The following is a 24,192-nucleotide window of genomic DNA, read 5'->3' as shown; positions in this document are numbered from 1 at the left end:
ATGAAAAACCAACTCTGATCAGAAGAGGTGGTCTCAAATGTAATCTTTCAAACCCCTGCTTTGCAGAATTGACTTGTCTCCCAAGTTTTACAGCAATTCTGCAATTGAGAAATGTGACCCAAAAAATGTACATTGCATCGTAAGGGATATTTTTCAATCATCAAGGAACAACAACCTTAACATTGAGCTAAGTAGGGTAAGACTGACTCACGTCATAAGTGCTCTATTAGTGACCTTAATATGTGATTGTTCTATGATTTAAAAGTCTGTTACTTCCAGCCATATTCACAACTGTCTGCAACAGTTCAGACGAAAAAACAAATTAGCATTGGCCAAAATCGGAGTCGGCAGGTAAAGCTTTTTAAAGACTGTTAATCGGTGATCGGCCAGAAAAATGTAATTGCTGCACCCCAAGAAGTTCACATTTTTTGATTGAGTATTTTATAGAACAATATTTTACATTGCAACTGAGTATAAAAATGCCAACTTCTAATATGGAGTGGAAAGAGTGGCGCAAAAAGTGGGTATGTAGTGCATGCAACGCATAGGGGCGCTGCACCAGAGGGGGCGTCAAAAGCCCGTCTGGAGGGGATGCGAAAATTTATGTTTTCACATCCACGTGAATAATATGTAGTTGAGACCCTGAGTGGAACAAGTTAGTGACTGCGAATCTAATAAACTAGAACCAAATGTTGTTCAGTCATAGTAATTATTGAAGAAATGTTCTTATCTTTAAAGATCTGCTAACCTATAGCCATTCATACTGTAGTTAATTTGTTGTACTACTTACTATAAGCACATCTTCTAAAGTTGGGATATTTTTCCTCCAAAAGGTTCCAGAGGAATCACCTCAAACCAGATGTGGGACTGGATTTTATTTCACTGTCATTTGTGAATGTTAGAGCCTCATTTTCAACAGTTTCTACTAAATAAGAGGCAAAAAAATAGTTTGATAGAGGAAAAGGCTCTCAGACTCTGAGCTCAAAGCGAAATCCCAGAGAACAATAAAACTATTTTTTAAAATTAGACAATTCATTTAATGTCACATAATTATCGTGGTAGAAGCCATTTGTTTGTTAAATACTTAATGAAACATATTTACCGTGTTTGATGTTTGTTGTAAATGACGTATAGTCACAAAGAACGAGGTAATTAGTCCAAGTTTGTCGTTTATTGAACGTTCAGAAACTACAGCGGCTGTGATGAGCCACAGCAAAGGTAATATAACCCGAACTCTAAATCACTTGCACCTTTTTATTCTCCGTCTCTCTGTCATTCTTTACAGCAGACAGCTGCTCTCCTCTTTTGCAGGTACTGCGTACCCCTTAACGATTTAGCGGGGGTACGCAGTACCCTACCATACCCCCCTACTTTCACCCCTGGCCGCAGCACAACCCATGCATCGAGGCCTTAGTCCTCATGCCGGTGGTCGCAGGTTTGACTCCCGGCCTGGCAACATTTGCCGTATGTCGTCCCCCTCTCTCATAAACCTCTTTTCTGTTAAACTACTTTCAAATAAAGACCACTAGAGTCAACATAACCTTAAAAAAAACATCAACAAAATTTTGAATTTTGGCTGATTAATTCTGTTAATTTTAAGGTTAACAGAATTAGCTGCAGGCAATATTACATTTTTTTAATGAATTTTACAATTACTTAGATTTTTACAATAGATTTCTCTGTTTTCTACCTTTCAAAATCACTTGCAATATATGTTTATTGAATTATTGTAATTCCATGTATTTTCTACAGTAATTAAGTTCTTTTTGTATTACAGTTAGCAACCGTAACTATTTTACAATTTTTTGCCATAAATTTATGGACTTATTTTACAGTGTTGACTGACGGTGATTCAATGTATTTTCTAAAATGTTTCAGATGTTGCGGTCAGAAACTTTTGGTATTTTACCATTTTTATCGTGAAATTTACGGACCTTTTTTACAGTGTGTTCTGTGTTACAATTCAACCATGTATGCATGGCCCTGAATGTCTGGAGGGGCCTACCTGCAGCTAGTTTTCTTTGCCTTGATATATCTCAGTCATGTCTCCTGTCACTTCCTCATACTCTCTTGTGTTCTCCTTGTGTTTTCTCCTTGCTGGTTTTCTTTTCTTGTTTTTTTGTTTTTTGCAGTTCTCCAATCGATGTTTATGAGTTTGCTTTCTTTACCCATCTTTAAATCTCATAATTCACTGGGCACCTCAGTTTCCTGCATTTGGGTCCAACTCCAACCATCTACATAACATGACACTCTGAGCTTTTTTGATCTTTAAAGCAGTGGTTAGACAGTCAGATATTTTATTTAGCATTTTATTTTAGATAAAATTTTACAAAATAAAGTGCCATTTTATTTGGTAAAATAGCATAAAATTAGCTTATTCCATAACCAGTGACCTATGGTCTCTTTAACAACTAGTCTCAGATCAGCACTCTGTCAGCAGTAGAAACAGCAACTTTATCAATATACGCTTTTTAACTTTGAGCCCCTGCCCCTTCAAAGGTCTCTGCATGGCCCTGCGGTATCCTAATTAATCAGGCAGATATTTTCTCTGTTTCAACCATCCAACATACCAAAGTGAGTGAAAAACGTAATTGTTAATTTTTAAGCTAAGATTAGTAAAATTTGCTCAGGAAAAATTCACCCAGACCATTTGGGACCAAATGTTTCTTGAAACGGCGTTGAAGTCAAAGTCCTACTTGTTTTGCTTTTTGTTTGTTTGTTGTTTACTGCTTTAATGCTGTAATGTTTAATTAATGAATTGGATAACTGCATCAAATAAAAGAGACAAAACTGTAGCGCTTCTTCACGCATGCTCCTGATTCGTCCATGCTCAGGGCTTCTTCTGTGGCAGCTGTCGTCATCACATCAGACGTGTCGGGGTTGCAGACTGGTGATGGCCTGAGCTTTGATTTGTGAGGACTCGTCAGGTAACCTGATTATATATTAATCTAAGAGGCCCATGCAGCTGAACTCGAATAGTTCTTCTGATTTATTTATACTTAGACTCTTTTAATTTGGGTTAAATTAATATAATTCCCATCTGATTGTGTACTTCTCGGTTTTATGTCATTCATCCATCCCTGCGATGGTACTCTTCTGGTGAATAACTTACAGTCTTAGTTGCCATCCTTGATGTGTTGCGTGCTTGTTGGTGTCGCCCTCAGACAGATGGAGGCTTTGGGTCGCGCCTGAGATGAGATAGCGTCCTCTCTCTCTGTCTCCGTCGAACTGCTGCAGAAACGCGCACGCAGGAAAGACGTGGGCATCTTACTACTGGAATTTCATAGCCTATTGTTTTTGGAGCCTTGCTAAAGGAAGTATTCTCCCTGTCCCTCCATCTAACACCACTTTTGGATGATGATTCCGCTGTTCTTCAAAGATGATGTGAGTTGAATCGGCAGGGAAGCTGCAGAGGAGCTGTCCGTCTCTCGAGGTGCTGATGCGGCTGTGACAGTAGCGAGTATGGCCGCCGGGAAGTTGTTGCTCTACACCGGGCTCTCCTTGTCTCTTTGTGCATTGGCAATGCTCGCCGTGGCAATGTGTTCGGATCATTGGTACGAGACAGACGCCAGAAGGTACAAGGAGCGATGCCGAAGTTTCTCCAGCCGCCGTAAGGACCCGGGCTTTATCTATATACCCAACAACAGCCTGCCGCTGCGGGCCAGCCGAGTCAGCATGCCTCGCTGGGAGGACAAGGTGCTATTGGCCCGAAACCGAAGGCAGCTGTTCGCCATGAGCGCCGCAGACGAATGCAGCAGGCAGTATAACTCCACCAACATGGGGCTGTGGAGGAAATGCCACCGGCTTGGTTTCGACCAGGTGATCGAAGATCACATTCGCAAAGGTAAGTGTATAAATTGGGAGAAAGTTGTGAAGAAACATGTTATTTCCGGTCGCTGCGCGGCATACGTGTGTTGCGACATTTAGCATGTAAAAGTAAATTAGGCCACCGTGTGGTGACTGACCATTTGACCAAATGGCGAGCAAGGGCATCAGCATGCGAGTAGATGGCAGGAAGCTCTGGCTATGTGAGCGGACAGTTGTTATCATTTAGTTTGACATGACGGAGAGCATTGCGTGTGAACTTTCAACGGATGCGATGTGACTCTTGCCTCAACCACACAGTGACATAATCATGGGATATATGGGAGTGCTAGCTGAAGCTCTCTACATAAAGCAGCGAGGTGTCTCCTAGAATGTGTGGTACATATGGATGTATGTAGCACATAATACACGCTAACTACACTGTAAAAAAACACATAAAAAACGGCTCTAATTTACGGTAAAATACTGGCAGCGGTGGTTGCCAGAACTTTGCTTAATATGGCAAAATTCTGTCAACCAAAACTGCCAGTATTTTACCGTATTTGCCAAAATACGGTAAATGTCTGGCAACTGCAGCTGCCGGTATTTTATCGTATTTCCCAATACGGTACCGTATTTCCTAAAATATGTTACAATAAAAAAGGAAAATGTAATTTTGCCGTAGTAAAGTTATAAAGATAATAAATCCAAATTAAAATTAAACAAAAATATAGATTATGAGTAATCCACTTAAAGAAACAATTTCTATTTAAAAATTCAGTTAAAAAAAGAACCGATTCTATTTCCTGTCCAGTTTTTTCATGGTATTACTGAGATCTGGGAAAAAAAACAAAAACAAAAACAAAACAAAAAAACAGCATGTGTCCATATAAGGAATAACCTATTGTAGAAGAAAAATCAGTGATAAAAGGATTCTTGCTCTGGGTTTCTCTTTACAATTTCTTACTTTTTGACCAGTCTGAACTCAATGGAGATCAGACTTTGCTCAGTGTGCGTCATGGTCTTCCAGGTCACAGGTTGAGATTGAGACTCATGTTGTCAATGAGATGTTTCCTCTCTGCTGGAAAACAGAAATAAAGCAAAAGTTAGAAAGATGCACTACATCCCCAAACTACGGCCCGCGGGCCGGATCCGGCCCGCCTCCACATTTGGTCCGGCCCCCTGAACAATACCAGAGAGCATTCAGATTTTTTTTTATATACCATATTTTCCGGACTATAAGCCGTTTATATGTGGATTTTTCTTCAACCACCAGGGGGCTCTTTAACAGGAAGTGAATCATTGGAAGTCAAAATTGGAAATAAAAAAAAACGCCCATTAAAACGGAATTAATAGGGAATTTAATTTTGAGAATGTTGTTGATCAGTTAAATAGCATTGAGGGGAAAAAGACGATTTTTTGCTGTTTTTTTTAATAATACTGGGATCATTATGAGAATTTGAGGTATAGATAGTAGGATCCAGTAGGTGGCAGTAGTGCAACAATAATGGATGCAAGCTGCTGTTGAAATCTAAAGAAGAAGAAGAAGAAGAAGGAGCCCATTTTCATTTAGCACATGCTAGAAGCAGACACAAAGGATCAGCACTTTTACTGTTACAGTTACCGTTCGGAAACTACTGTTATCAGTTCAGTTAAATTTAATCTTGGCAACTTTTTCTTTTTCAACCGTAATAAGTGTGATATTCAATTGACCTCTTATGACTCAAATTTTGGGTGTCCGCCCCCCTCTGCTGCTGCTGCATCCTTATGGAAAACCTGGAGCGGCAGAGATATCTGAGGCTTATATGTGTATGTTTACTGGTTTAAAAAAAAAAACTAAAAAAACTTTGGGGTTGTAGCTTATAGTCCGGAAAATACGGACTATAATCCTTCCTGGATTTTTTCTGTGAAGAACCCAGAGAGGGTTATTTGGTTATTATTCATTTCATTAATAGTGTTATTATTTATTTCCTGACTTTTGTTCTGTGAAGAACCCAGAGAATGTTATTTGATTGGGCTTTCTGGAAAACAATAATTTTTTTACATTTAGGCTTTCCTACAATCGTCACACTTTTTCTGTTACAAACTGACTCCGGCCCCCACCAGAGAAGGGAAAAGTTATGTGACCCTCACAGGAAATAGTTTGGGGACTCCTGCACTCAGGGCTGAAAGTAGTTTTAAATTCTTGGGGGTACTATGACAAAAAAAAAAAAAAAAAAAAATTTTATATATATATATATATATCAGTGTGTATATATGTATACACACTGCTCAAAAAAATAAAGGGAACACTTAAACAACACAATATAACTCAAAGTAAATCAAACTTCTGTGAAATCAAACTGTCCACTTAGGAAGCAACACTGATTGACAATCAATTTCCCCTGCTGTTGTGCAAATGGAATAGACAACAGATGGAAATTATTGGCAATTAGCAAGACACACTCAATAAAGGAGAGGTTCTGCAGGTGGGGACCACAGACCACTTCTCAGTACCTATGCTGTCTGGCTGATGTTTTGGTCAGTTTTGAATGTTGGTGCTGCTTTCACACTCGTGGTAGCATGAGACGGACTCTACAACCCACACAAGTGGCTCAGGTAGTGCAGCTCATCCAGGATGGCACATCAATGCGAGCTGTGGCAAGAAGGTTTGCTGTGTCTGTCAGCGTAGTGTCCAGAGGCTGGAGGCGCTACCAGGAGACAGGCCAGTACACCAGGAGACATGGAGGAGGCCGTAGGAGGGCAACAACCCAGCAGCAGGACCGCTACCTCCGCCTTTGTGCAAGAAGGAACAGGAGGAGCACTGCCAGAGCCCTGCAAAATGACCGCCAGCAGGCCTCAAATGTGCATGTGTCTGCACAACAGTTAGAAACCGACTCCATGAGGATGGTATGAGGGCCCGACGTCCACAAATGGGGGGTTGTGCTCACAGCCCAACACCGTGCTGGACGCTTGGCATTTGCCAGAGAACACCAGGATTGGCAAATTCGCCACTGGCGCCTTGTGCTCTTCACAGATGAAAGCAGGTTCACACTGAGCACATGTGACAGACGTGACAGAGTCTGGAGACGCCGTGGAGAGCGGTCTGCTGCCTGCAACATCCTTCAGCATGAGCGGTTTGGCAGTGGGTCAGTAATGGTGTGGGGTGGCATTTCTTTGGAGGGCCGCACAGCCCTCCATGTGCTCACCAGAGGTAGCCTGACTGCCATTAGGTACCAAGATGAGATCCTCAGACCCCTTGTGAGACCATATGCTGGTGCGGTTGGCCCTGGGTTCCTCCTAATGCAGGACAATGCTAGACCTCATGTGGCTGGAGTGTGTCAGCAGTTCCTGCAAGATGAAGGCATTGAAGCTATGGACTGGCCCGCCCGTTCCCCAGACCTGAATGCAATTGAGCACATCTGGGACATCATGTCTCGCTCCATCCACCAACATCACGTTGCACCACAGACTGTCCAGGAGTTGGCGGATGCTTTAGTCCAGGTCTGGGAGGAGATCCCTCAGGAGACCATCCGCCACCTCATCAGGAGCATGTCCAGGCGTTGTAGGGAGGTCATACAGGCACGTGGAGGCCACACACAATACTGAGCCTCATTTTGACTTGTTTTAAGGACATTACATTAAAGTTGGATCAGCCTGTAGTGTGTTTTTTCACTTTAATTTTGTGTGTGGCTCCAAATCCAGGCCTCCATTGGTTAATACATTTGATTTCCATTGATGATTTTTGTGTGATTTTGTTGTCAGCACATTCAACTTTGTACAGACAAAGTATTCAATGAGAATATTTCATTCATTCAGATCTAGGATGTGTTATTTGAGTGTTCCCTTTATTTTTTTGAGCAGTGTATATTAAAGTACTTTTTTCCCACTAGGATAGGTTTTCTTTAAAATGACCTTTTGTGGTTCACTCTTACTGTGGAGTGTGTTCATTACCGTCCGAGTGTTCCCTTTATTTTTTGAGCAGTGTATATACACTGCTCAAAAAATAAAGGGAACACTTAAACACTTAAGTGAACACTTAAGTATTCCCTTTATTTTTTTGAGCGGTATATATATATATATATATATATATATATATATATATATATATATATATATATATTAGAGGTGTGCCGATCGATCGGTCACCGATCATAATCGGCCGATTTTCGTGAAACGTGCATGATCGGCGAATGTTGCCTATACCGATCACCTGCATCTCATTTCGCAGCCTGCCTGTGCAGCTGGTCTCCTCTTTCCTTCACACTGCGCAAACGTGCAGCAACAAATCCTAAGCGATGTGGAACTATAACGCACTGAGTGAATGGGGAAGTTTGCATGTTGCGGTGGAAAATTGAAGCACGTCAAAATGCATCAACACAACAAAGCTAATACGACATAAAAACAATGCCATATTTGATGGAGTTTGGCTACATTGAGGCTCACTGCAGTAAAAAAGACATATGGAGGATCAGATAGCAGGTAAAGCAGCGCACAGCTACAAACACTCACCCGGCTTAGCATGACGGTCAGAAAGCTAAACAAATAACTTGCAAAATTATTTAAGACTTTGAGCTGCGATGTAAGACGCTGGTTCTGCTCTCGCTGTTGAAGCGCTGCTACGCGCTACAGGTAGCTGCTACCTGTAGCAGCTACCTGCTGCTACAGGTAGCAGCAGGTAGCTGCTACAGGTGGAGCAGCTACCTGCCGCTTCTGCTCCAGGTGGAGCAGAAGCGGCACAGATGGAGCGCCGCTTCTGCTCCACCTGGTAGTGACTCTCACACCGAACCTCTGTTTAAAGCTGCAGAATCTAACCTAAAAAAATTTATTTTACATACGTATTAAAACTTTCGCTGTCCTAACATGAGACAGATAATCTCTAAAAAAATAATCGATCTCCTCCCTGTTCTGCATAATTACTCTGCTCAATCAGAAACAGCCACTCAGAGCTAGCAGTAATCAGCTAGCCACCATGCTATCAGGAAGTTTTCATTCAGTAACTCTGGATTTTTTATTGTAATGGAACCTGTATTTGCCTTTGAATGTTAAGTTTTATACTTGAATTTTTTTGGCAATGTTGAGAGGTTTTATTTTGGCTCTTTGCATTTTTTAGCCTCTTCAGAGCCTTGACATGTTATCAGTCTGTTAAAGATAGTATTACCGATAGCAGTACAATTTGCAGAATGTCTGTTTTGTTTAGTTCTTGGAAAAAGCTATTAAAAACAAGTTTTTGTCTAAATTAAGGTGAATTCATGGTTCCTTTTTCCACATAATGTAACCGGTAGTGTTTATGATAAAATAATAATAATAATAATAATAATAATAATAATAATAATAATAATGTGATCAATATCGGTGATCGGCCCTCATGGGTGATCGGTATCGGCAGGAAAAAACTCTAATATATATATATACTTTTTTATTGTCAGCTGTTGCCTACCTGTGTGGTATATATTTTTTTTCATATGTAATATTATATTTTTTTTTATTTGTTAAGGAGTTGAGATGTGTGACTCATTGACAAATAATTTTCTGATGTATTATAATGTACTGTTAGGACAACTAAGCACCAGATAAACCTTTTGCTCTGAACATTGATTTATTAAAGTTGAACAACACCAGGGAAGCGCATAATATAATAAAGTCAACACTTTTAGTCCTTAATCAACAACCCCTCCCTCTCAAAAAGTGCCTCAACATTCTTTGTGTAGCCAGAAAATGTCTCCTAACTTAAAGGAACAGTAACAGGTCAACAGCACTAATGAACACTTCATAATTATAGATTAATTATTATCTAAATAATTAATTATTACAGTATACACATAAAACATAAAAGTTTAAACAAGTGCTTGTTTTAACAGTGTTATGTGAAATTTTCAGTACTACAACAGCAAAAAAAATCCCAATTTGATACCTGGAACAACAGTATAACATAAATTGATATAAACAGATGGCCATGAACAAAATCCAAAAGTGTATCTACCCCTCATCAAAACATAACACCTAAAAGATTTTCCACAGAGGCGTAACGTAGTTGTCTTCTTCAGAGTATTGGCATACCATGCCAGTTGTTGCATGAGCTGCTTTTCTTCCTTTGCCCAGCCAGGTCTTCACATAAGGCTTTGTGTTCCATTGCATGCATGCATGGTGGTCCAACTGAGCTGACAAAGAGGAGGTTTGCAGCATTCTTGGTAATCAGTTTGTTCCTGTCCTCAGTGATACTATTATTGGTACTGAACCCACGCTCACAGTCTGCATTACTTGCTGACAATGTATCCACCGCCGCAAGCAATTTCTTCATCTTGTTAGGAATGCTTCGTCCTCCACTTGCCTTGTACTCAATGAATCCACGGTGGGCCTCGTGTTCATTCAGATGTAGGAGATTGCACAAAGCCTTTACCTCATCTTCTCCATGTCGTGAATTGTCATTGTCCCACTTGTCAGGGTTAAGGACTGCCATTTGATTTAGAAGTCTATTGTAAGTTTCTCTTCTGTTGGCTGTGACACTGGCCTGCACTCTGTTAGCTGCAGTTGTAAACAGTCTGTCTTTCAAACTTTCTGCCAGTGCTTGAACAAACTGTGCAGAGTCAATAATGGGAGACCTGCCATCTCTTAACTGTACTCCTTTGAATTTCATCCCTTCCTTCGCCTGGCTTGCTTCAACTACATGTTGTCCTGGGTATGAACTGAGACTTTCAATGCGTTTGACATACATTGTCATGATCTCATGGGCCTTTGGGAGTGTGGTCTTCCTGTTCTGAAGAAGCTCTGACAAGTTCTTTAGTTCAGCCAGGACATCTGTCATCAGAGCAAGACTTTTTAGGAAATTTACAGAGCACAACTTAGACAGCAGACCTTGGAATTTATCCCTCTCACTGCTGTCCCTTGTCTTATCCTCTGATGCATCATGGAAATGTTGTGCCAATGCTGGATAAGAATGCCATACTGCACTGACTGTCCTGCATGAAGAAGCAACCCAGTGGACACTGAAAACTCTTCCTATTCTTCTGAGTGTCATGTGCAAATTGTGCACACATGCACTTAGTTCCCTCATATTTTTTGGTGACTGGCTGGACAATGAGTACAGGCTGTCAAGGAAGGCCTGAAAGTCTTTTGTCCCCCCTGTTGCTTCTAATGCCTGGTCCACAGCAAGCTCCAGTCTGTGATTAAGGCAGTGCCACAGAACAATGTGTGGAAAATCATCCTGGAGCAACTTCCCAACACCTGACTTGACTCCCAGCATCACACTTGCCCCATCACTGCAAAATCCAATAAAAACTTCCTGCAGCAATTCAGTGGTGAAGCCACTCGGGAACAAGCAGTTCATAATTTGTTCTTTGATATGAACTGCGGACAGGCCCTGTAGCTCAACCAAATCCAGGGGAAAAGCAATGGGTTCCATCTCTCCATCAATGCTGGCTTTCAAAAATACAATTAATGTTGATTTGTGCCCTACACTGGTTGACTCATCAGCCAACACTGTGATTTTACACCTATTTTCTATTATCTTACTCAGGAGTTACTTTTTCATCTGAGAAGACACATGGTCAATTCTATCAACACAGATTGTTTTGCTGTGCAAAACACGACCCATATCACCAGAATTAGCTTGTTGCAGCTCAATAAGACTCTGAAAGTCATTAAATGGCTTGTTTTGTTTGGCCACATAATATGCTGTTCTGAATACCCTGGCAGTCGACTCCAATCCAGACTCCTCACTGGTCGCGTTCACGTTCAGAAGAATGTCTTTTTTTGCTGTCTGAAGAATCTTAATTGCTTCTGTGTGTGCCTGGGACTTTCTGTGCTTATGAATTTTTTTTCTAAGTGATAAAAGCTGTGTAGCTCTTGAATTGCTATAAAATGGAGCTACATTTCCCTCAGCCCACTGACTGGCAATATTGACACCACGAGATGCCATGACACCTAAATTTTGAACGTCATGGCATGGACTGCATCCCAGTTTTCCATTTCTAGCATATAACCATTCATTTCTGATTTTAAAATGGTTCTATTGTTCCTGTGTCCAGGCAGAAGGATAATGAGTAGGCCTAGCATCATGACCTGTTTGTTCTGAAGTGGCTATCACTTCATCTTCGTGACGTGGCGTCTCCTCACCCTGACTCTCAGATTGCTCAAAATCTTCATCAGCTGTTTTTAAAATTTTGTCGGGTATCTTCTCAGCTCCGGTCTCCCTGTCTTTTCTTTTGAATAAGGACGTTATTTTTCTCTGCATGCTGGTCAAGTTTCGATTTCGTTTGAAAATTTTAACAATTTAGTTGTTCTCGTGGTTTTTATGTAAAGGTCTGTAGATGGTAAATGATTTATTGTTCGTCCTGTCCCAAAGCAAGCAGAGGTTTTTAGTATTAGTGCACCACCTGTGCAAAATGACCCAGTCTATTTAATCGAACGCACCAATCCCCTTGGCAACCACTGTGTTTTGGAGATAAACGCACAAGCACTCTCATGTTAAATTAAATTAAATCTCTGGTCATAGCGGTGTTCTCAAGCTGCGATGTGTTGTTGAAATTGAACCTAATTACATGAAATACAATTAGTTCATCTCTCTTTGCTTTTACTTTGGATATTTTGTAACAAACAATGTCACAGCCTACCTTTAAAGGCTGGCAGTTGACGAAAGCTTCCAACTCCGAGGGGGGCAAAAGGTGGAAAATTGAGGCTCTAGCATATCACAAACAGTTCAGAAACAATATTGTTACGACTGGCTCAGGGTCGTAACAAAAAACATGAAACCATACCGTGGTTAAAGTGAATAAAAGTAAATGTTTATTAACAAAAACAACTATCAAAACAAAAGAAACTCAAAAGTGCAAAAGATGGGGAGCTGGGGCCTGGCAACTAACATTGCCTCTGCAGAGTGGATGCTGAGGGCGATAGGCGACAAACCACCAATGACCAGTGACCAGCAACCAGCGACGAGCCACCCAGCGCCCCCGAAAGACGGAGACAGCCAGGTTTAAGTATCCTACACTCCAATCACCCGATCAGGGACACCTGGAAATGGGAGGAGCACAAAGAGGGACAACAAGACCAGCCTACAAGGCCCAGGGCCGTCACACCCCCACCCATAAAAAGCAGGTTCCTATAAGGAACCCTGCTCCTGCCTAACTCACCGTGCATAAACAAACACAGCCACCATTTAAGATGTTCACCAGTCGTACTTAGCAAAGTTGATATGCAATGCCCAGGTTTTCTTCTCCTTACTCCACTCTCCAAACCAGCAACTGGTGCACTCAGAAGCTCTTTTAAGGATAAGAAAAGGAAACAAAGAGAAAACGAGCACAAAACAAACTACTAAACTGGAGCGCGAGATAACGCATCGGCTACTACATTGTTTTTCCCTTTTATGTATTGAATATCCAGGTTGTAGGACTGCAGGAACAATGACCAGTGAATCAATCGCTGATTAGGACATTTCAGGGAAGACAAGAATGTCAGTGGGTTATGATCTGTGAACACCACAACATTAATACCACCACTTAAATAAACATCAAAATGTTTCAGGGCCAAGATCAAAGCAAACGTCTCTTTCTCAATTACAGAGTAGTTCAATTGGTGCTTATTGAACTTCTTTGAAAAATAACTCACCGGCCTGCCAATACCCAGATCATCAGTCTGTGTAAGGACAGCTCCGGCTCCCACGTGACTGGCATCCACGTAAAGCTGGAACGGACGGTTAAGACGTGGTGCAGCTAATACAGGAGCAGCACAAAGGAGTCTTTTCACCTGCTCAAAAGCCTGCTGACAAAGGGAAGACCATTCAAACTTTACATCCTTACGCAGCAAATTTGTTAGCGGCGCCACCACAGATGAAAAGTTTCGACAAAAACATCTGTAGTATCCAACCAGTCCAAGAAAACGCATTAGTTCCTTTTTCGTAGCTGGAATAGGACACTGCCCTACCGCCTGAACCTTTGCTGCAACAGGGCGGACCTCACCTTGGCCAACCACACGGCCTAAATAGGTAACAGTTGCCCTTCCAAATTCACATTTGGCCAGGTTGACTGTTAACCTCTCTCCCGCCAAACGAGTGAAAAGCTCCCTGATGCGCTCTACGTGCTCTTCCCACGTATCCAAGTACAACACCACGTCGTCCAAGTAGACCGCACACCCAGTCATGTCATCAACCACTCTGTTCATTAATCTTTGAAATGTCGCTGGCGCATTTCTCAGGCCAAACGGCATCACCGTGTAAGAGAACAAGCCTGTAGGAGTAACAAATGCAGACACTTCACGTGCACGTTGTGTCAGTAACCCTTTAAGAGGTCAAACTTAACTGAGAAATTCGTTCCTTGGTCAGACTGTATGACTTTAGGGATGCCAAACACCGAAAAAAACTGAGTGAGCGCACGTACAACTGACCTAGCAGTTATTGACCGTAATTGATAGGGTGCTAGATAACGTGTAGACACATCACAGTGAGCAGATATAATGACCCAGCCTTTGAGCGAGGTAACGGGCCAACGCAGTCAATGATTAAATGCTCAAATGGCTCAGATGCGACAACAATTGGGCTCAATGGGAATTTTTTCAAAACCTGATTGGGTTTAGCAGTGAGTTGCCAGACATGACACATCTTAATGTAAGACGACACATCCTTTTTAAGATGCGGCCAGAAAAAATGTCTGAGAACCCGGTCATACATTTTACGTACACCAGAATGGCCAGACTCGTCATGAGCAACTTTGAACACTGCGGAGCGGAGTTTAATGGGAACCACTATTTGAAATACTGGCTCACCCACAATGTCAGCATGGGGTACCCATTTCCTCACCAACAACGAGTCCTGCAGGAAGTATCCACATGCACAGTCCGTGATTTCACTCAGCGGGCGCACCTGATCGAAGAGACTCTTAAGAGAAGCATCAGCTTGCTGCTCCGCCACGAACTCGCTGCGAGACAGAGACATGGGAAAACTGGACAATGGAAGAGTAATTTGTTTCACACATTTCTCCTCTTTCCCGCTCTGAGCACGCGTCATGGCTCGAGTAACTGCGCTTGTGGTAAATACATCCGGGAATTCCCTGTTATTCTCGTCAGTCTGAGAAACGGCTCGTTTAATCGGCTCCAACTTAACTAGCTCATCCAACCGCAGTCTCCGCCCACAAACGTGTCCCAGCTAAACCGTTACCCAAAATCACAGAGACTCCGTCAATTGGCAAAGCAGGGCGCACAGCCAACTGTGCGTCACCCGTAAATAGTTCACAGTCGAGATATACTTTATGTAGTGGAACAAACAAGACGTTTAATCCCATTCCTCGAATCGGAACACAGGCACCCGTCTCAGATTCAACCGAGAACGGCAAAACATCAGCTCTAATGAAAGAGTCAAACGCGCCAGTATCCCTAAGGATCTTAACTGGAACTTTTTCCGTGCTGTTTGGCAGTGACGCATACCCATCACGAATAAAAGGCAGATAGGAGACGCCTACTTCAGAAGGCTGAACATTCTTCGCGTCCTTTAAATGACTCTGCACCGGTGCAGCCAAACCAACACCTTTAGGAGCAGTCTGAAACCTTTTCATTTCAGCTTTAAGCTGATGACAATCCGCCTTAATGTGTCTGCGTTTGTGACAGTAATGACAAACCCGATCATCCCGAACAACTGGACTTTTAAACCGTCTGGCCTCATTTAGCTTAGCAACATCAACCCGATCAATACGGTTCCCGCTTCACCCAAAAGATTGTCTGAAACCAACATGATCTGAAAAATCCTTATGAGTCAGCATGTATTCTTCTGCCAACACTGCAGCTTCTGACACGGTTTTAGCTTTCTGCTCATTGATGTAAGTTGCAATGTTTTCCGGCAAGCCATTTTTAAATTCCTCCAGCAAAAGTAGATCGCGGAGCTGATCAAAGTTTTTTACATCCTGTGCAGCGCACCACCGATCAAACAAGGCGGTTTTTACACGCCCAAATTCAGTGTAACTCTGATTGTCTGATTTTTTATAGCAGCGAAGTTTTTGTCTATACGCCTCGGGTACGAGTTCGTTAGCCTTTTCCACTGCACTCTTCACTTTATCATAACTCAAACTGTCACCAGGTGACAGCGAGGCATAGGCTTCCTGTGCTTTACCCGTAAATACACAATGCAAAAGCAACGGCCAAACATCCTTAGGCCACTTGAGTGTCTTAGCCACAGGTTCAAACAAGACAAAATACTTGTCTACATCCAACTCTGAAAACGGTGGAATCAAGCGAATGCATTTATTAATGTCAAACTCGGCCCCTGCAGAACCTGATCAGCAGAACCGCACGCTGAGTCGCGTTTCGCAGCTGCCTCCAATTCCAGTTTGCGCATTTCAACTTGATGCTGCAGCTCCAAACGACGCATCTCTAATTCCAACTCCATTTTACGCACTTCAGGGTTAAACGCCCCAACTTCACCCTGTGTGTTTGGTGGGGGAGGTGGCAAAACCTTTTGCTCAATCAATGCGGCGTTTAATCGCCCTTTAATAACCCCCTTTTTCTCTTGTTTAACCACAGGCATGTTAAAATGAGCAGCAATGGCTATGAGATCGTTTTTAGTAGCACTATTAAACTTCTCCAAAGAAGGATCAGCTATAAAATTGTCCAGATCAAACTCCATTTTCAAGAAAAAAAACTGAGCACACATCACAGAAAAAAGGCCAGCTAAACGTCAATTACAGCGTGAAGTGAAAGCAAATTGAAACAAGTGCACAATGGGTCCAAAGTAACCATGTCCCCACTATACTTTACCTGCCTGCCACAACTCACCTGATGAACTGATTCCTGGCTCTTCACATGGATCGGCGGTGGGTTTATTAAGCACCAAACCAGTAAGAAATTAATCTTACGGACTGCCCCCGACATCACTGCTTGCACAGTGAACGCCAACCGCAAACCCCCACGACACTATCAAAACAAACAGGTGAAGTCTAAAGCGACAGCACCTTTTAGCCTAGCAGGAGACACAGCCACTAAAACAGAACCAACACTGATGCACAAGCTCAAAAAACATTTCACTGACCTGCATATCGGACCAACATACCAAAAACGCCACAGCTGCCCAAAACAAACAAGCCGGCCAACAAAACCGTGTCACAAGACCGTGTCCAACCCAAACGGTGACGTCAGTGCTCACTCCTACAAACACGAAAAAAGATGAATGACAAAACATCACGCATTCAAACCATCAAATTTACAAACTGTAGGAATCATTGCTTTGGATGAGCCCCCATTTGTTACGACTGGCTCAGGGTCGTAACAAAAAACATGAAACCATACCGTGGTTAAAGTGAATAAAAGTAAATGTTTATTAACAAAAACAACTATCAAAACAAAAGAAACTCAAAAGTGCAAAAGACGGGGAGCTGGGGCCTGGCAACTAACATTGCCTCTGCAGAGTGGACGCTGAGGGCGACAGGCGACAAACCACCAACGACCAGTGACCAGCAACCAGCGACGAGCCACCCAGCGCCCCCGAAAGACGGAGACAGCCAGGTTTAAGTATCCTACACTCCAATCACCCGATCAGGGACACCTGCAAATGGGAGGAGCACAAAGAGGGACAACAAGACCAGCCTACAAGGCCCAGGGCCGTCACAATATGAAGTGAGAAAAAAGCTATTTATTAACTTATTAAGTCATGTTTTAGACCAGTGGTTCTTAACCTGGGTTTGATCGAACCCCAGGGGTTCGATGAGTCGGTCTCAGGGGTTCGGCGGAGCCTCTGCCGCGGAGGTAAAGACACACTTGTGTAAAGTCTTCACCATAACCAACCGCTTTATGACAGTGGGAACATTAAATTTTTAATGCTAAAAACAGTCTTTGAAAATACAATATGATTAATTTTGTAATTGACAGGGGCCAGATTTTTTTATTTCTATGAACAAAAAAGAATTAAATTGTGGAGGGCCTCCTGTCGGTCAGGGCCCCTAGAATTGTCATCTCTTTTCCCCCCTTTACCGCATCCCTGCTCCCACCATTGCTTATATTAATAATAATAATATAGACGCCTCATGGACCGTTCTCATCTATTGTCGCTGACAAGACTTAGGGCGGCCATCTTGGAGCGGTCCACCACTCCACTCAGCGTTATGTGTTTAGCAGGCACAATGACGTATCAGCGCATTTAATCGATCATAACACGCTTTTTTGTTACTGGAAACCATATTCAAACATCTATCAAAGCTACATTTGTAAACAATTGTATTTTTTAAGTATGTTTTTAATACATAGTTCAGCATGTTTAAATATGCTTAGTGGCTATAACAATAGAATAGGAATTGAATATTCTGATATTGATGTATGATGAGCATATTACAAAACACACAGCCGTTCAAAATTTATTTAATAAATTATTTAGTAATATCAATATATATTTATATAACTATACAAACACAAATAAATAATGATTAATACTGAATAATATATATTGGATACATGTTTATATGTGTGTATGCATCTACATACATATACGTATATGTTTTTCAGCCGAGGATTTCTAGCTTCAGAGTGATTCAGCAGCTGAGATTTAGTCCAAAATCCGATGCGAGATTCATCCATGCTGCAGTGAATCCGTCTCTCTTTAAAGATATCTCCCACTTCTTCCTCACACCGTGTCTTTAGCAAACCTTCAAAACAAAAACGGAAGATTTGGGATGTATCTTACTTTATTGGGTCTTCCCCGAGGCCTCCTCCCGGTGGGATTTGCCCGGAACACCTCACCAGGGAGGCGTCCAGGAGGCATCCTTACCAGATGCCCAAGCCACCTCAACTGACTCCTCTCGAGGTGGAGGAGCAGTGCCTCTACTTTGAGTCCCTCCCGGATGACCGAGCTTCTCACCCTATCTCTAAGGGAGAGCCCAGCCACCCTGCGGAGGAAACCCATTTTGGCCGCTTGTATCCGTGATCTCGTTCTTTCGGTCATGACCCAAAGCTCATGACAATAGATGAGGGTGGGAATGGAGATCGACTGGTAAATCGAGAGCTTTGCTTTTTGGCTCAGCTCTCTCTTCACCACGATGGGCCGGTACAGCACCCGCTTCACGGCAGACGCTGCCCCAATCTGCCTGTCGATCTCCCACTCCCTTCTTCCCTCATTCGTGAATAAGATCCCCAGATACTTAAACTCCTCCACTTGAGGCAGGACGACCCCCCTGACCCGGGAGAAGGCACTCTACCCTTTTTCGGCTCAAGACCATGGCCTCGGATTTGTAGGCACTGAGCCTCATCCCGGCCACTTCACACTCGGCTGCAAACCGCTCCAGCGAGAGCTGCAGATCACGATCTGATGAAGCCAACAGGACCACATCATCCGCAAAAAGCAGAGATGCGATCCTAAGGCCACCAAAACGGATCCCCTCAACACCTTGGCTGCGCCTAGAAATTCTGTCCATGAAAGTAATGAACAGAATCGGTGACAAAGGGCAGCCTTGGCGGAGTCCCACTCTCACTGGAAACGAGCCCGACTTAGTGCCGGCAATGCGGACCAGACTCTGACACTGGTCATACAGGGACCTGGCAGCCCGTATCAAAGGGCCCCATACTCCCGGAGAACCCCCCCACACAACCCCCCTGGTGATAAGGTCGAACGCCTTCTCCAAGTCCACAAAACACATGTAGACTGGTTGGGCGAACTCCCATGCACCCTCCAGGACCCTGCTGAGGGTGTAGAGCTGGTCCAGTGTTCCACGACCAGGACAAAAACCACACTGCTCTTCTTGAATCCGAGGTTCAACTATCCAACGAACCCTCCTCTCCAGGACCCCTGAATAGACCTTACCAGGGAGGCTTAAGAGTGTGACCCCTCTGTAATTGGAGCACACCCTCCGGTCCCCCTTTTTGAACAGCCAATCCAGGAGAACTGCCCCCGATGTCCATGCGATATTGCAGAGTCGCGTGAGCCAACACAACCCTACAACATCCAGAGCCTTAAGGAAGTCCGGGTCCCCAGGCTCAGCTTTATCAACAGAAGGCATGTTTGGTGGGATTGAGGAGGTCTTTCAAGTATTCCGCCCACCGGCCCACAACGTCCCGAGTTGAGGTCAGCAGCACACCATCCCCACTATTAACAGTGTTGGTGCTGCACTGCTTCCCCCTCCTGAGACGCCGGATGGTGGACCAGAATCGCCTCGAAGCCATACGGAAGTCTTTCTCCATGGCCTCTCCAAACTCCTCCCACGCCCGAGTTTTTGCCTCAGCGACCACCCGAGCCGGTCCATGCGGGGTCTACTCTTATATTATGTCTATGATGGTACATGGTTGTTACCTTCTTCCTTTTCAGTACAGTGAACCCTCGTTATAACTCGCTTCTCCTTTCGTGGTCTCGCTGCTTCGCAGAATTTTTTTGTGCAGTTTTTTTTCACAGTGCATTGTGTTCTGCGTCCTGATTGGCTAAACAGTCTCTGCCGTTCTTCTCTACCTGTGTGCCAAAATGTTACGGTATTTAAATATAAGTAATACAGCTTGGCCATTCAGGAGATGAAAACTGAAACTTTGAATGCCTGCTGGAAAAAAACTGGCCAGAATCAGCGCAAAACCCGACCGGAGGCTTGACGAGATCCATCGCTCTGCAGTAGATAGAGCTGTGAATCTCGCGGGGCAGCTTGGAGTAGACGCTTTAATGACATGACTCCGGATCACATTAAGGCCAGATTGATGAACACGCACATCTGCTGACCTGAAAACAGGTTTTGTTCTTTGGTTTCAATGTAGAGTATTTAATTATGCTGTGTAATAATCATAAAAAAATAAAGGTAACGCTAATTCGCGGATTTCGCTTATCCCGGGTTATTCTTGGAACGCAACCCCCGCGAAAAACAAGGGATCACTGTACTCTTTTTTTTTTTTTTCCCTCTACTTAAGATATTAGCTTAGCAGCTTGTTTTTGGAGATCATTTTCCAGTGTTCTATTCTTCTATTCATTATGGCAGGTCCATAGAGAACACATATGTGCTGTACCATATATGCTGCACCTTTGGCCTTCTTTAATTGGTTTTTAAGGCATTGCCTTTCTTTACGTAAAACAGACCAGGTAGGTTAGCTGTCACCATGCACGCTCCCCCTCCTCACCTGTCCTTTCTCTACTTCTCTTTCTGAGCCTGTCAAGTATTACTCTGTCCAGAATTGAGGCGAACTCTCTTTAATCTGGCCTGTAGAGGAAGATTTGCCTGGTTCCTTACCGCCTTCATCCATGTGTCCCACCCCTGTGACTACAAGGCTCAGCAGCTTGCAGTAAACTAAATTTTACAGAACACACATGTCAATGGCCGCTCTCCCCCTTTTATTGCAACGTGCACTTGTTTCCAAACCTCAATTTTTAGTGACTTGTGTGAGTCCACATGGTGTTGTTTTTCATATAATCTAGACCAGGGGTGTCAAACTCCAGTCCTGAAGGGCCGCTGTCCTGCAGTTTTTAGATGTGCCACAGGTACAAAACACCTGAATCAAATGGCTTAATTACCTCCTCAGTTCTCCAGAGCCTTGCTAATGACCTAATTATTCTATTCAGGTGTGGTGCAGCAGAGGCACTTCTAAAAGTTGCAGGACACCGGCCCTCGAGGACTGGAGTTTGACACCCCTGATCTAGACCAAAGCAACCTATTAAAACCTTTAATTTTCTAGAAGCATGCACTGCAGCTATTTTGCCACCTTTGAAGAACACATAAATTATCATGACTCAGTAAGTCCAATGTCCAGACCATGTTTTAGATTTTTCTTTATGCTTGATATTTATTAGTAAGCATTTTTTTGCAGGGGTCAGTTACAGCTTGATATAACAGCAGCAATCAGATGACAATATTGAATCAAATGATTATAATATGAAATCAATTTTATCTAAATAACTCTTCCTAACTCTGAAACTAATACAGCTAATTAGGAGGTTCTGACAGATGGAAATTGGCAATTCAACCCCAATACATACAGGCCATGACATGATGATGAGTGAGATACAGCAGAAATCTCTAATAGTAATTAGAGATAGAACAGGCAGCTGGAGGCAGGCAGCAGTCCCCAAATGGGTTCTGTCATTCCCCCTGTTCCCGAGTAATGACTGTCTTCCTTGCTAGACTAGGGGGTCTTCGGCTAAGGCCTGAGCCCAAAGAAATCAAGGCAAAGACAACGTTAAGAGGTCTGATTTAGAACTGCAGTTTTGGGAACTCTTGGGGTAGTTTCCTCATAGCATGACAGCCCTCCGTTCTTTTGTAGTTCTTGGATCCTTCTGGCACTGATTCAGGGCCTCTGGACAGTTTTAGTTTGTGCAAGATGACTGTCTGGAAGGAAAGCTCATTGTTCCTCTGCTAGCCTTTATAGACCCTGCTGCTGCTGACGCCCATAGTCTAGCCTAGCGGTTCTCAATGTGGGCAGTACCGCCCCCCAGGGGGCGTTCAGAGGACGGCAGGGGGCGCTGGCGGACATTTTTACAAAAGGGGGGCGCTGGGATGCCTTTGGGGGGCGTTTGGTCGAAGGTAAACATTACACCTTAAATGCACAACAATGCCAGTTTAGACTTTGAGCAACTTGTTAAAACTGTATTTTGTAACATTAAATCATGCTTGGCTGCAACTGTATCGATGGAAGCTCTTCTTCTATTCGGTGTTTGTTAGCTTCTGTTAGCTTCTTGGCGCAGCTCCGTTCTCCTGCTACTGGTAGCTAAAATCACGATACCCTCACTGTGTATCCCTCTGAGAAATGAACCTATTTAAATAGAGAAATCCCTCCATGGGTGATACCACGACAGAGAGCGTTCATTTTATAGCGTTAACACCGGTACTGTAAGTGGTCCGGTATGAAACGGGGTGATAGAACAACACAACACTTTTAAACTTCAATAATCAGAATGCAGAAATTGTTTCCGTTGTTTTAAAAGGTTTATGTCAGTCTGCCTTTTCCCCATCGATAAGCTTCCCGACCGGCCTGCACCTTAGGGCTTAAAAAAAAATGACGCGCACATTGCGCAAAACTCTGAAACAGGAGAAGCGGGACATAAAATGGAGCGACAAACTAGATGTGAAATATGGCATAAAAACAGAGAATCCGGCGCTGAACAGTAAAAAAATCAACACATGATGTGAAACACATGACAATTAGACGGCGCAGCAGGTGATGAGTGAAGATTACTGGTGGTCAATAAAATAAATCTAGCAACAGGAAAGAAACTAAAGTGGACATAGCAATAAACCAAGAGAGGATAATACTAATCAAAATAACCTAAATGGAAATGAATGAAGAACAAAATGCAAGAATAAACTAAGAAACTAAAGTAAATACAGAGGAATAAACTGGTATGGCAAGACCTTTTGAGCAATACTTAATACAAATGGCATGGCAAGAATAAACAGACACTATTTCCAGATAAAAGGTAAAATAATATTGTTGAAATGTCATGGGTTTATTGAGACCATATCTAGTACTGAGAATAAATATATCTTACAGACCATAACAGTAAAGAACTGATCACTTATATCAAATCTAATTAAAAATATAAATATTTATTTCTTCAATATTATTTTTCATGTCAGTGTTAATGTCATGAGGCTAATGACTCCATGACACTTTCAATTTGACTCATTAGGATTTGATTAAGAACCAGATTTGTTCTTTGTAATTTCTGTCCAGTAAAACTATTTATTTATAAATCAATAGACAGGTATATATAAAGATATAATCCATGTTTCTGTCTCATATTTGTATGGCATTAAAAGGACCTGGAACTTTTGTTTTTCCACTGAAAGTTCTGGTTTGCCCAATAAATGCCATGTGAGTGAAGTTTTATTGATGATACTCTGATGTCCCATTCTCCTGAAGGCAGCACAGAGCTGCACCACCAGAAACTGACAGAAACACTGAAGAGAAGAAGATCTATGATTAATGTAGTTACAGTTCTATCCATGTTTTAATGTAGCAGAGCTCAGTTGTTTTGCAAATAGTCCAAAGTTTAATTGGCATTGCTGTACATCTTTTATCTGGTCATTTTGTGCAAGATTTAACAACTAGAAAATGACACAGAATAAGAATATTTTTTCCACTCTGATTGGCTGTTGTTACCAATTTTAATTTGAATGTTCATTGCATTTTTCATAGACGCCTGTGAAAATAATTTCTATTCCCATGACTTTTTTGTTCTCTGGGAAATTATTTTTGATGATAAATACAGAAACAAGCATAAAAATCAAAACATCTACAATAGTGAATAGAATATTAATAATAAAATAATAGTCAGTGCAAAGTAGCCTGCCAATTCTTTGGTGGGGGCGGTGAGGGACCTGGATAAAGGCTAGGGGGGCGCTGGCCCAAAAAAGGTTGAGAAACACAGGTCTAGCCAATGGCAGCATAGAAGGAGATTGAGGTGAATTTTACCTTTAACCAGCCAGGCCTGTCTTTAATGGAGTTCTAGGCACTGCTCTTGACAAGAGGCTGCTCAAA

General features: G+C 42.6%; 1 protein-coding gene across 2 annotated transcripts in view; it reads left to right on the top strand.

The window, feature by feature from the left end:
• The first annotated feature begins 2,819 nt into the window (after positions 1-2,819).
• The window catches only part of tmem178bb (transmembrane protein 178Bb), an 85,827-nt gene continuing 64,454 nt past the window's right edge, over positions 2,820-24,192 (top strand). Inside the window, exons 1-2 of one of the 2 annotated variants that reach the window (XM_008401204.3) lie at positions 2,820-2,927; positions 3,165-3,844. In XM_008401204.3, coding sequence (XP_008399426.1) covers positions 3,463-3,844 — 382 coding nt within the window. In that variant the 5' untranslated portion in view covers positions 2,820-2,927; positions 3,165-3,462. The remainder of the gene's footprint in view (positions 2,928-3,164; positions 3,845-24,192) is intronic. The other variant, XM_008401205.3, reaches the window with a different exon arrangement.

The sequence above is a fragment of the Poecilia reticulata genome, chromosome 23 (assembly GCF_904066995.2).
Source record: "Poecilia reticulata chromosome 23, P_reticulata-male-v2, whole genome shotgun sequence".
In the NCBI taxonomy this organism is placed as follows: Eukaryota; Metazoa; Chordata; class Actinopteri; order Cyprinodontiformes; family Poeciliidae; genus Poecilia; species Poecilia reticulata.
Note: the sequence above shows the minus strand (reverse complement) of the source record. Positions and strands in the feature narration are given on the sequence as shown.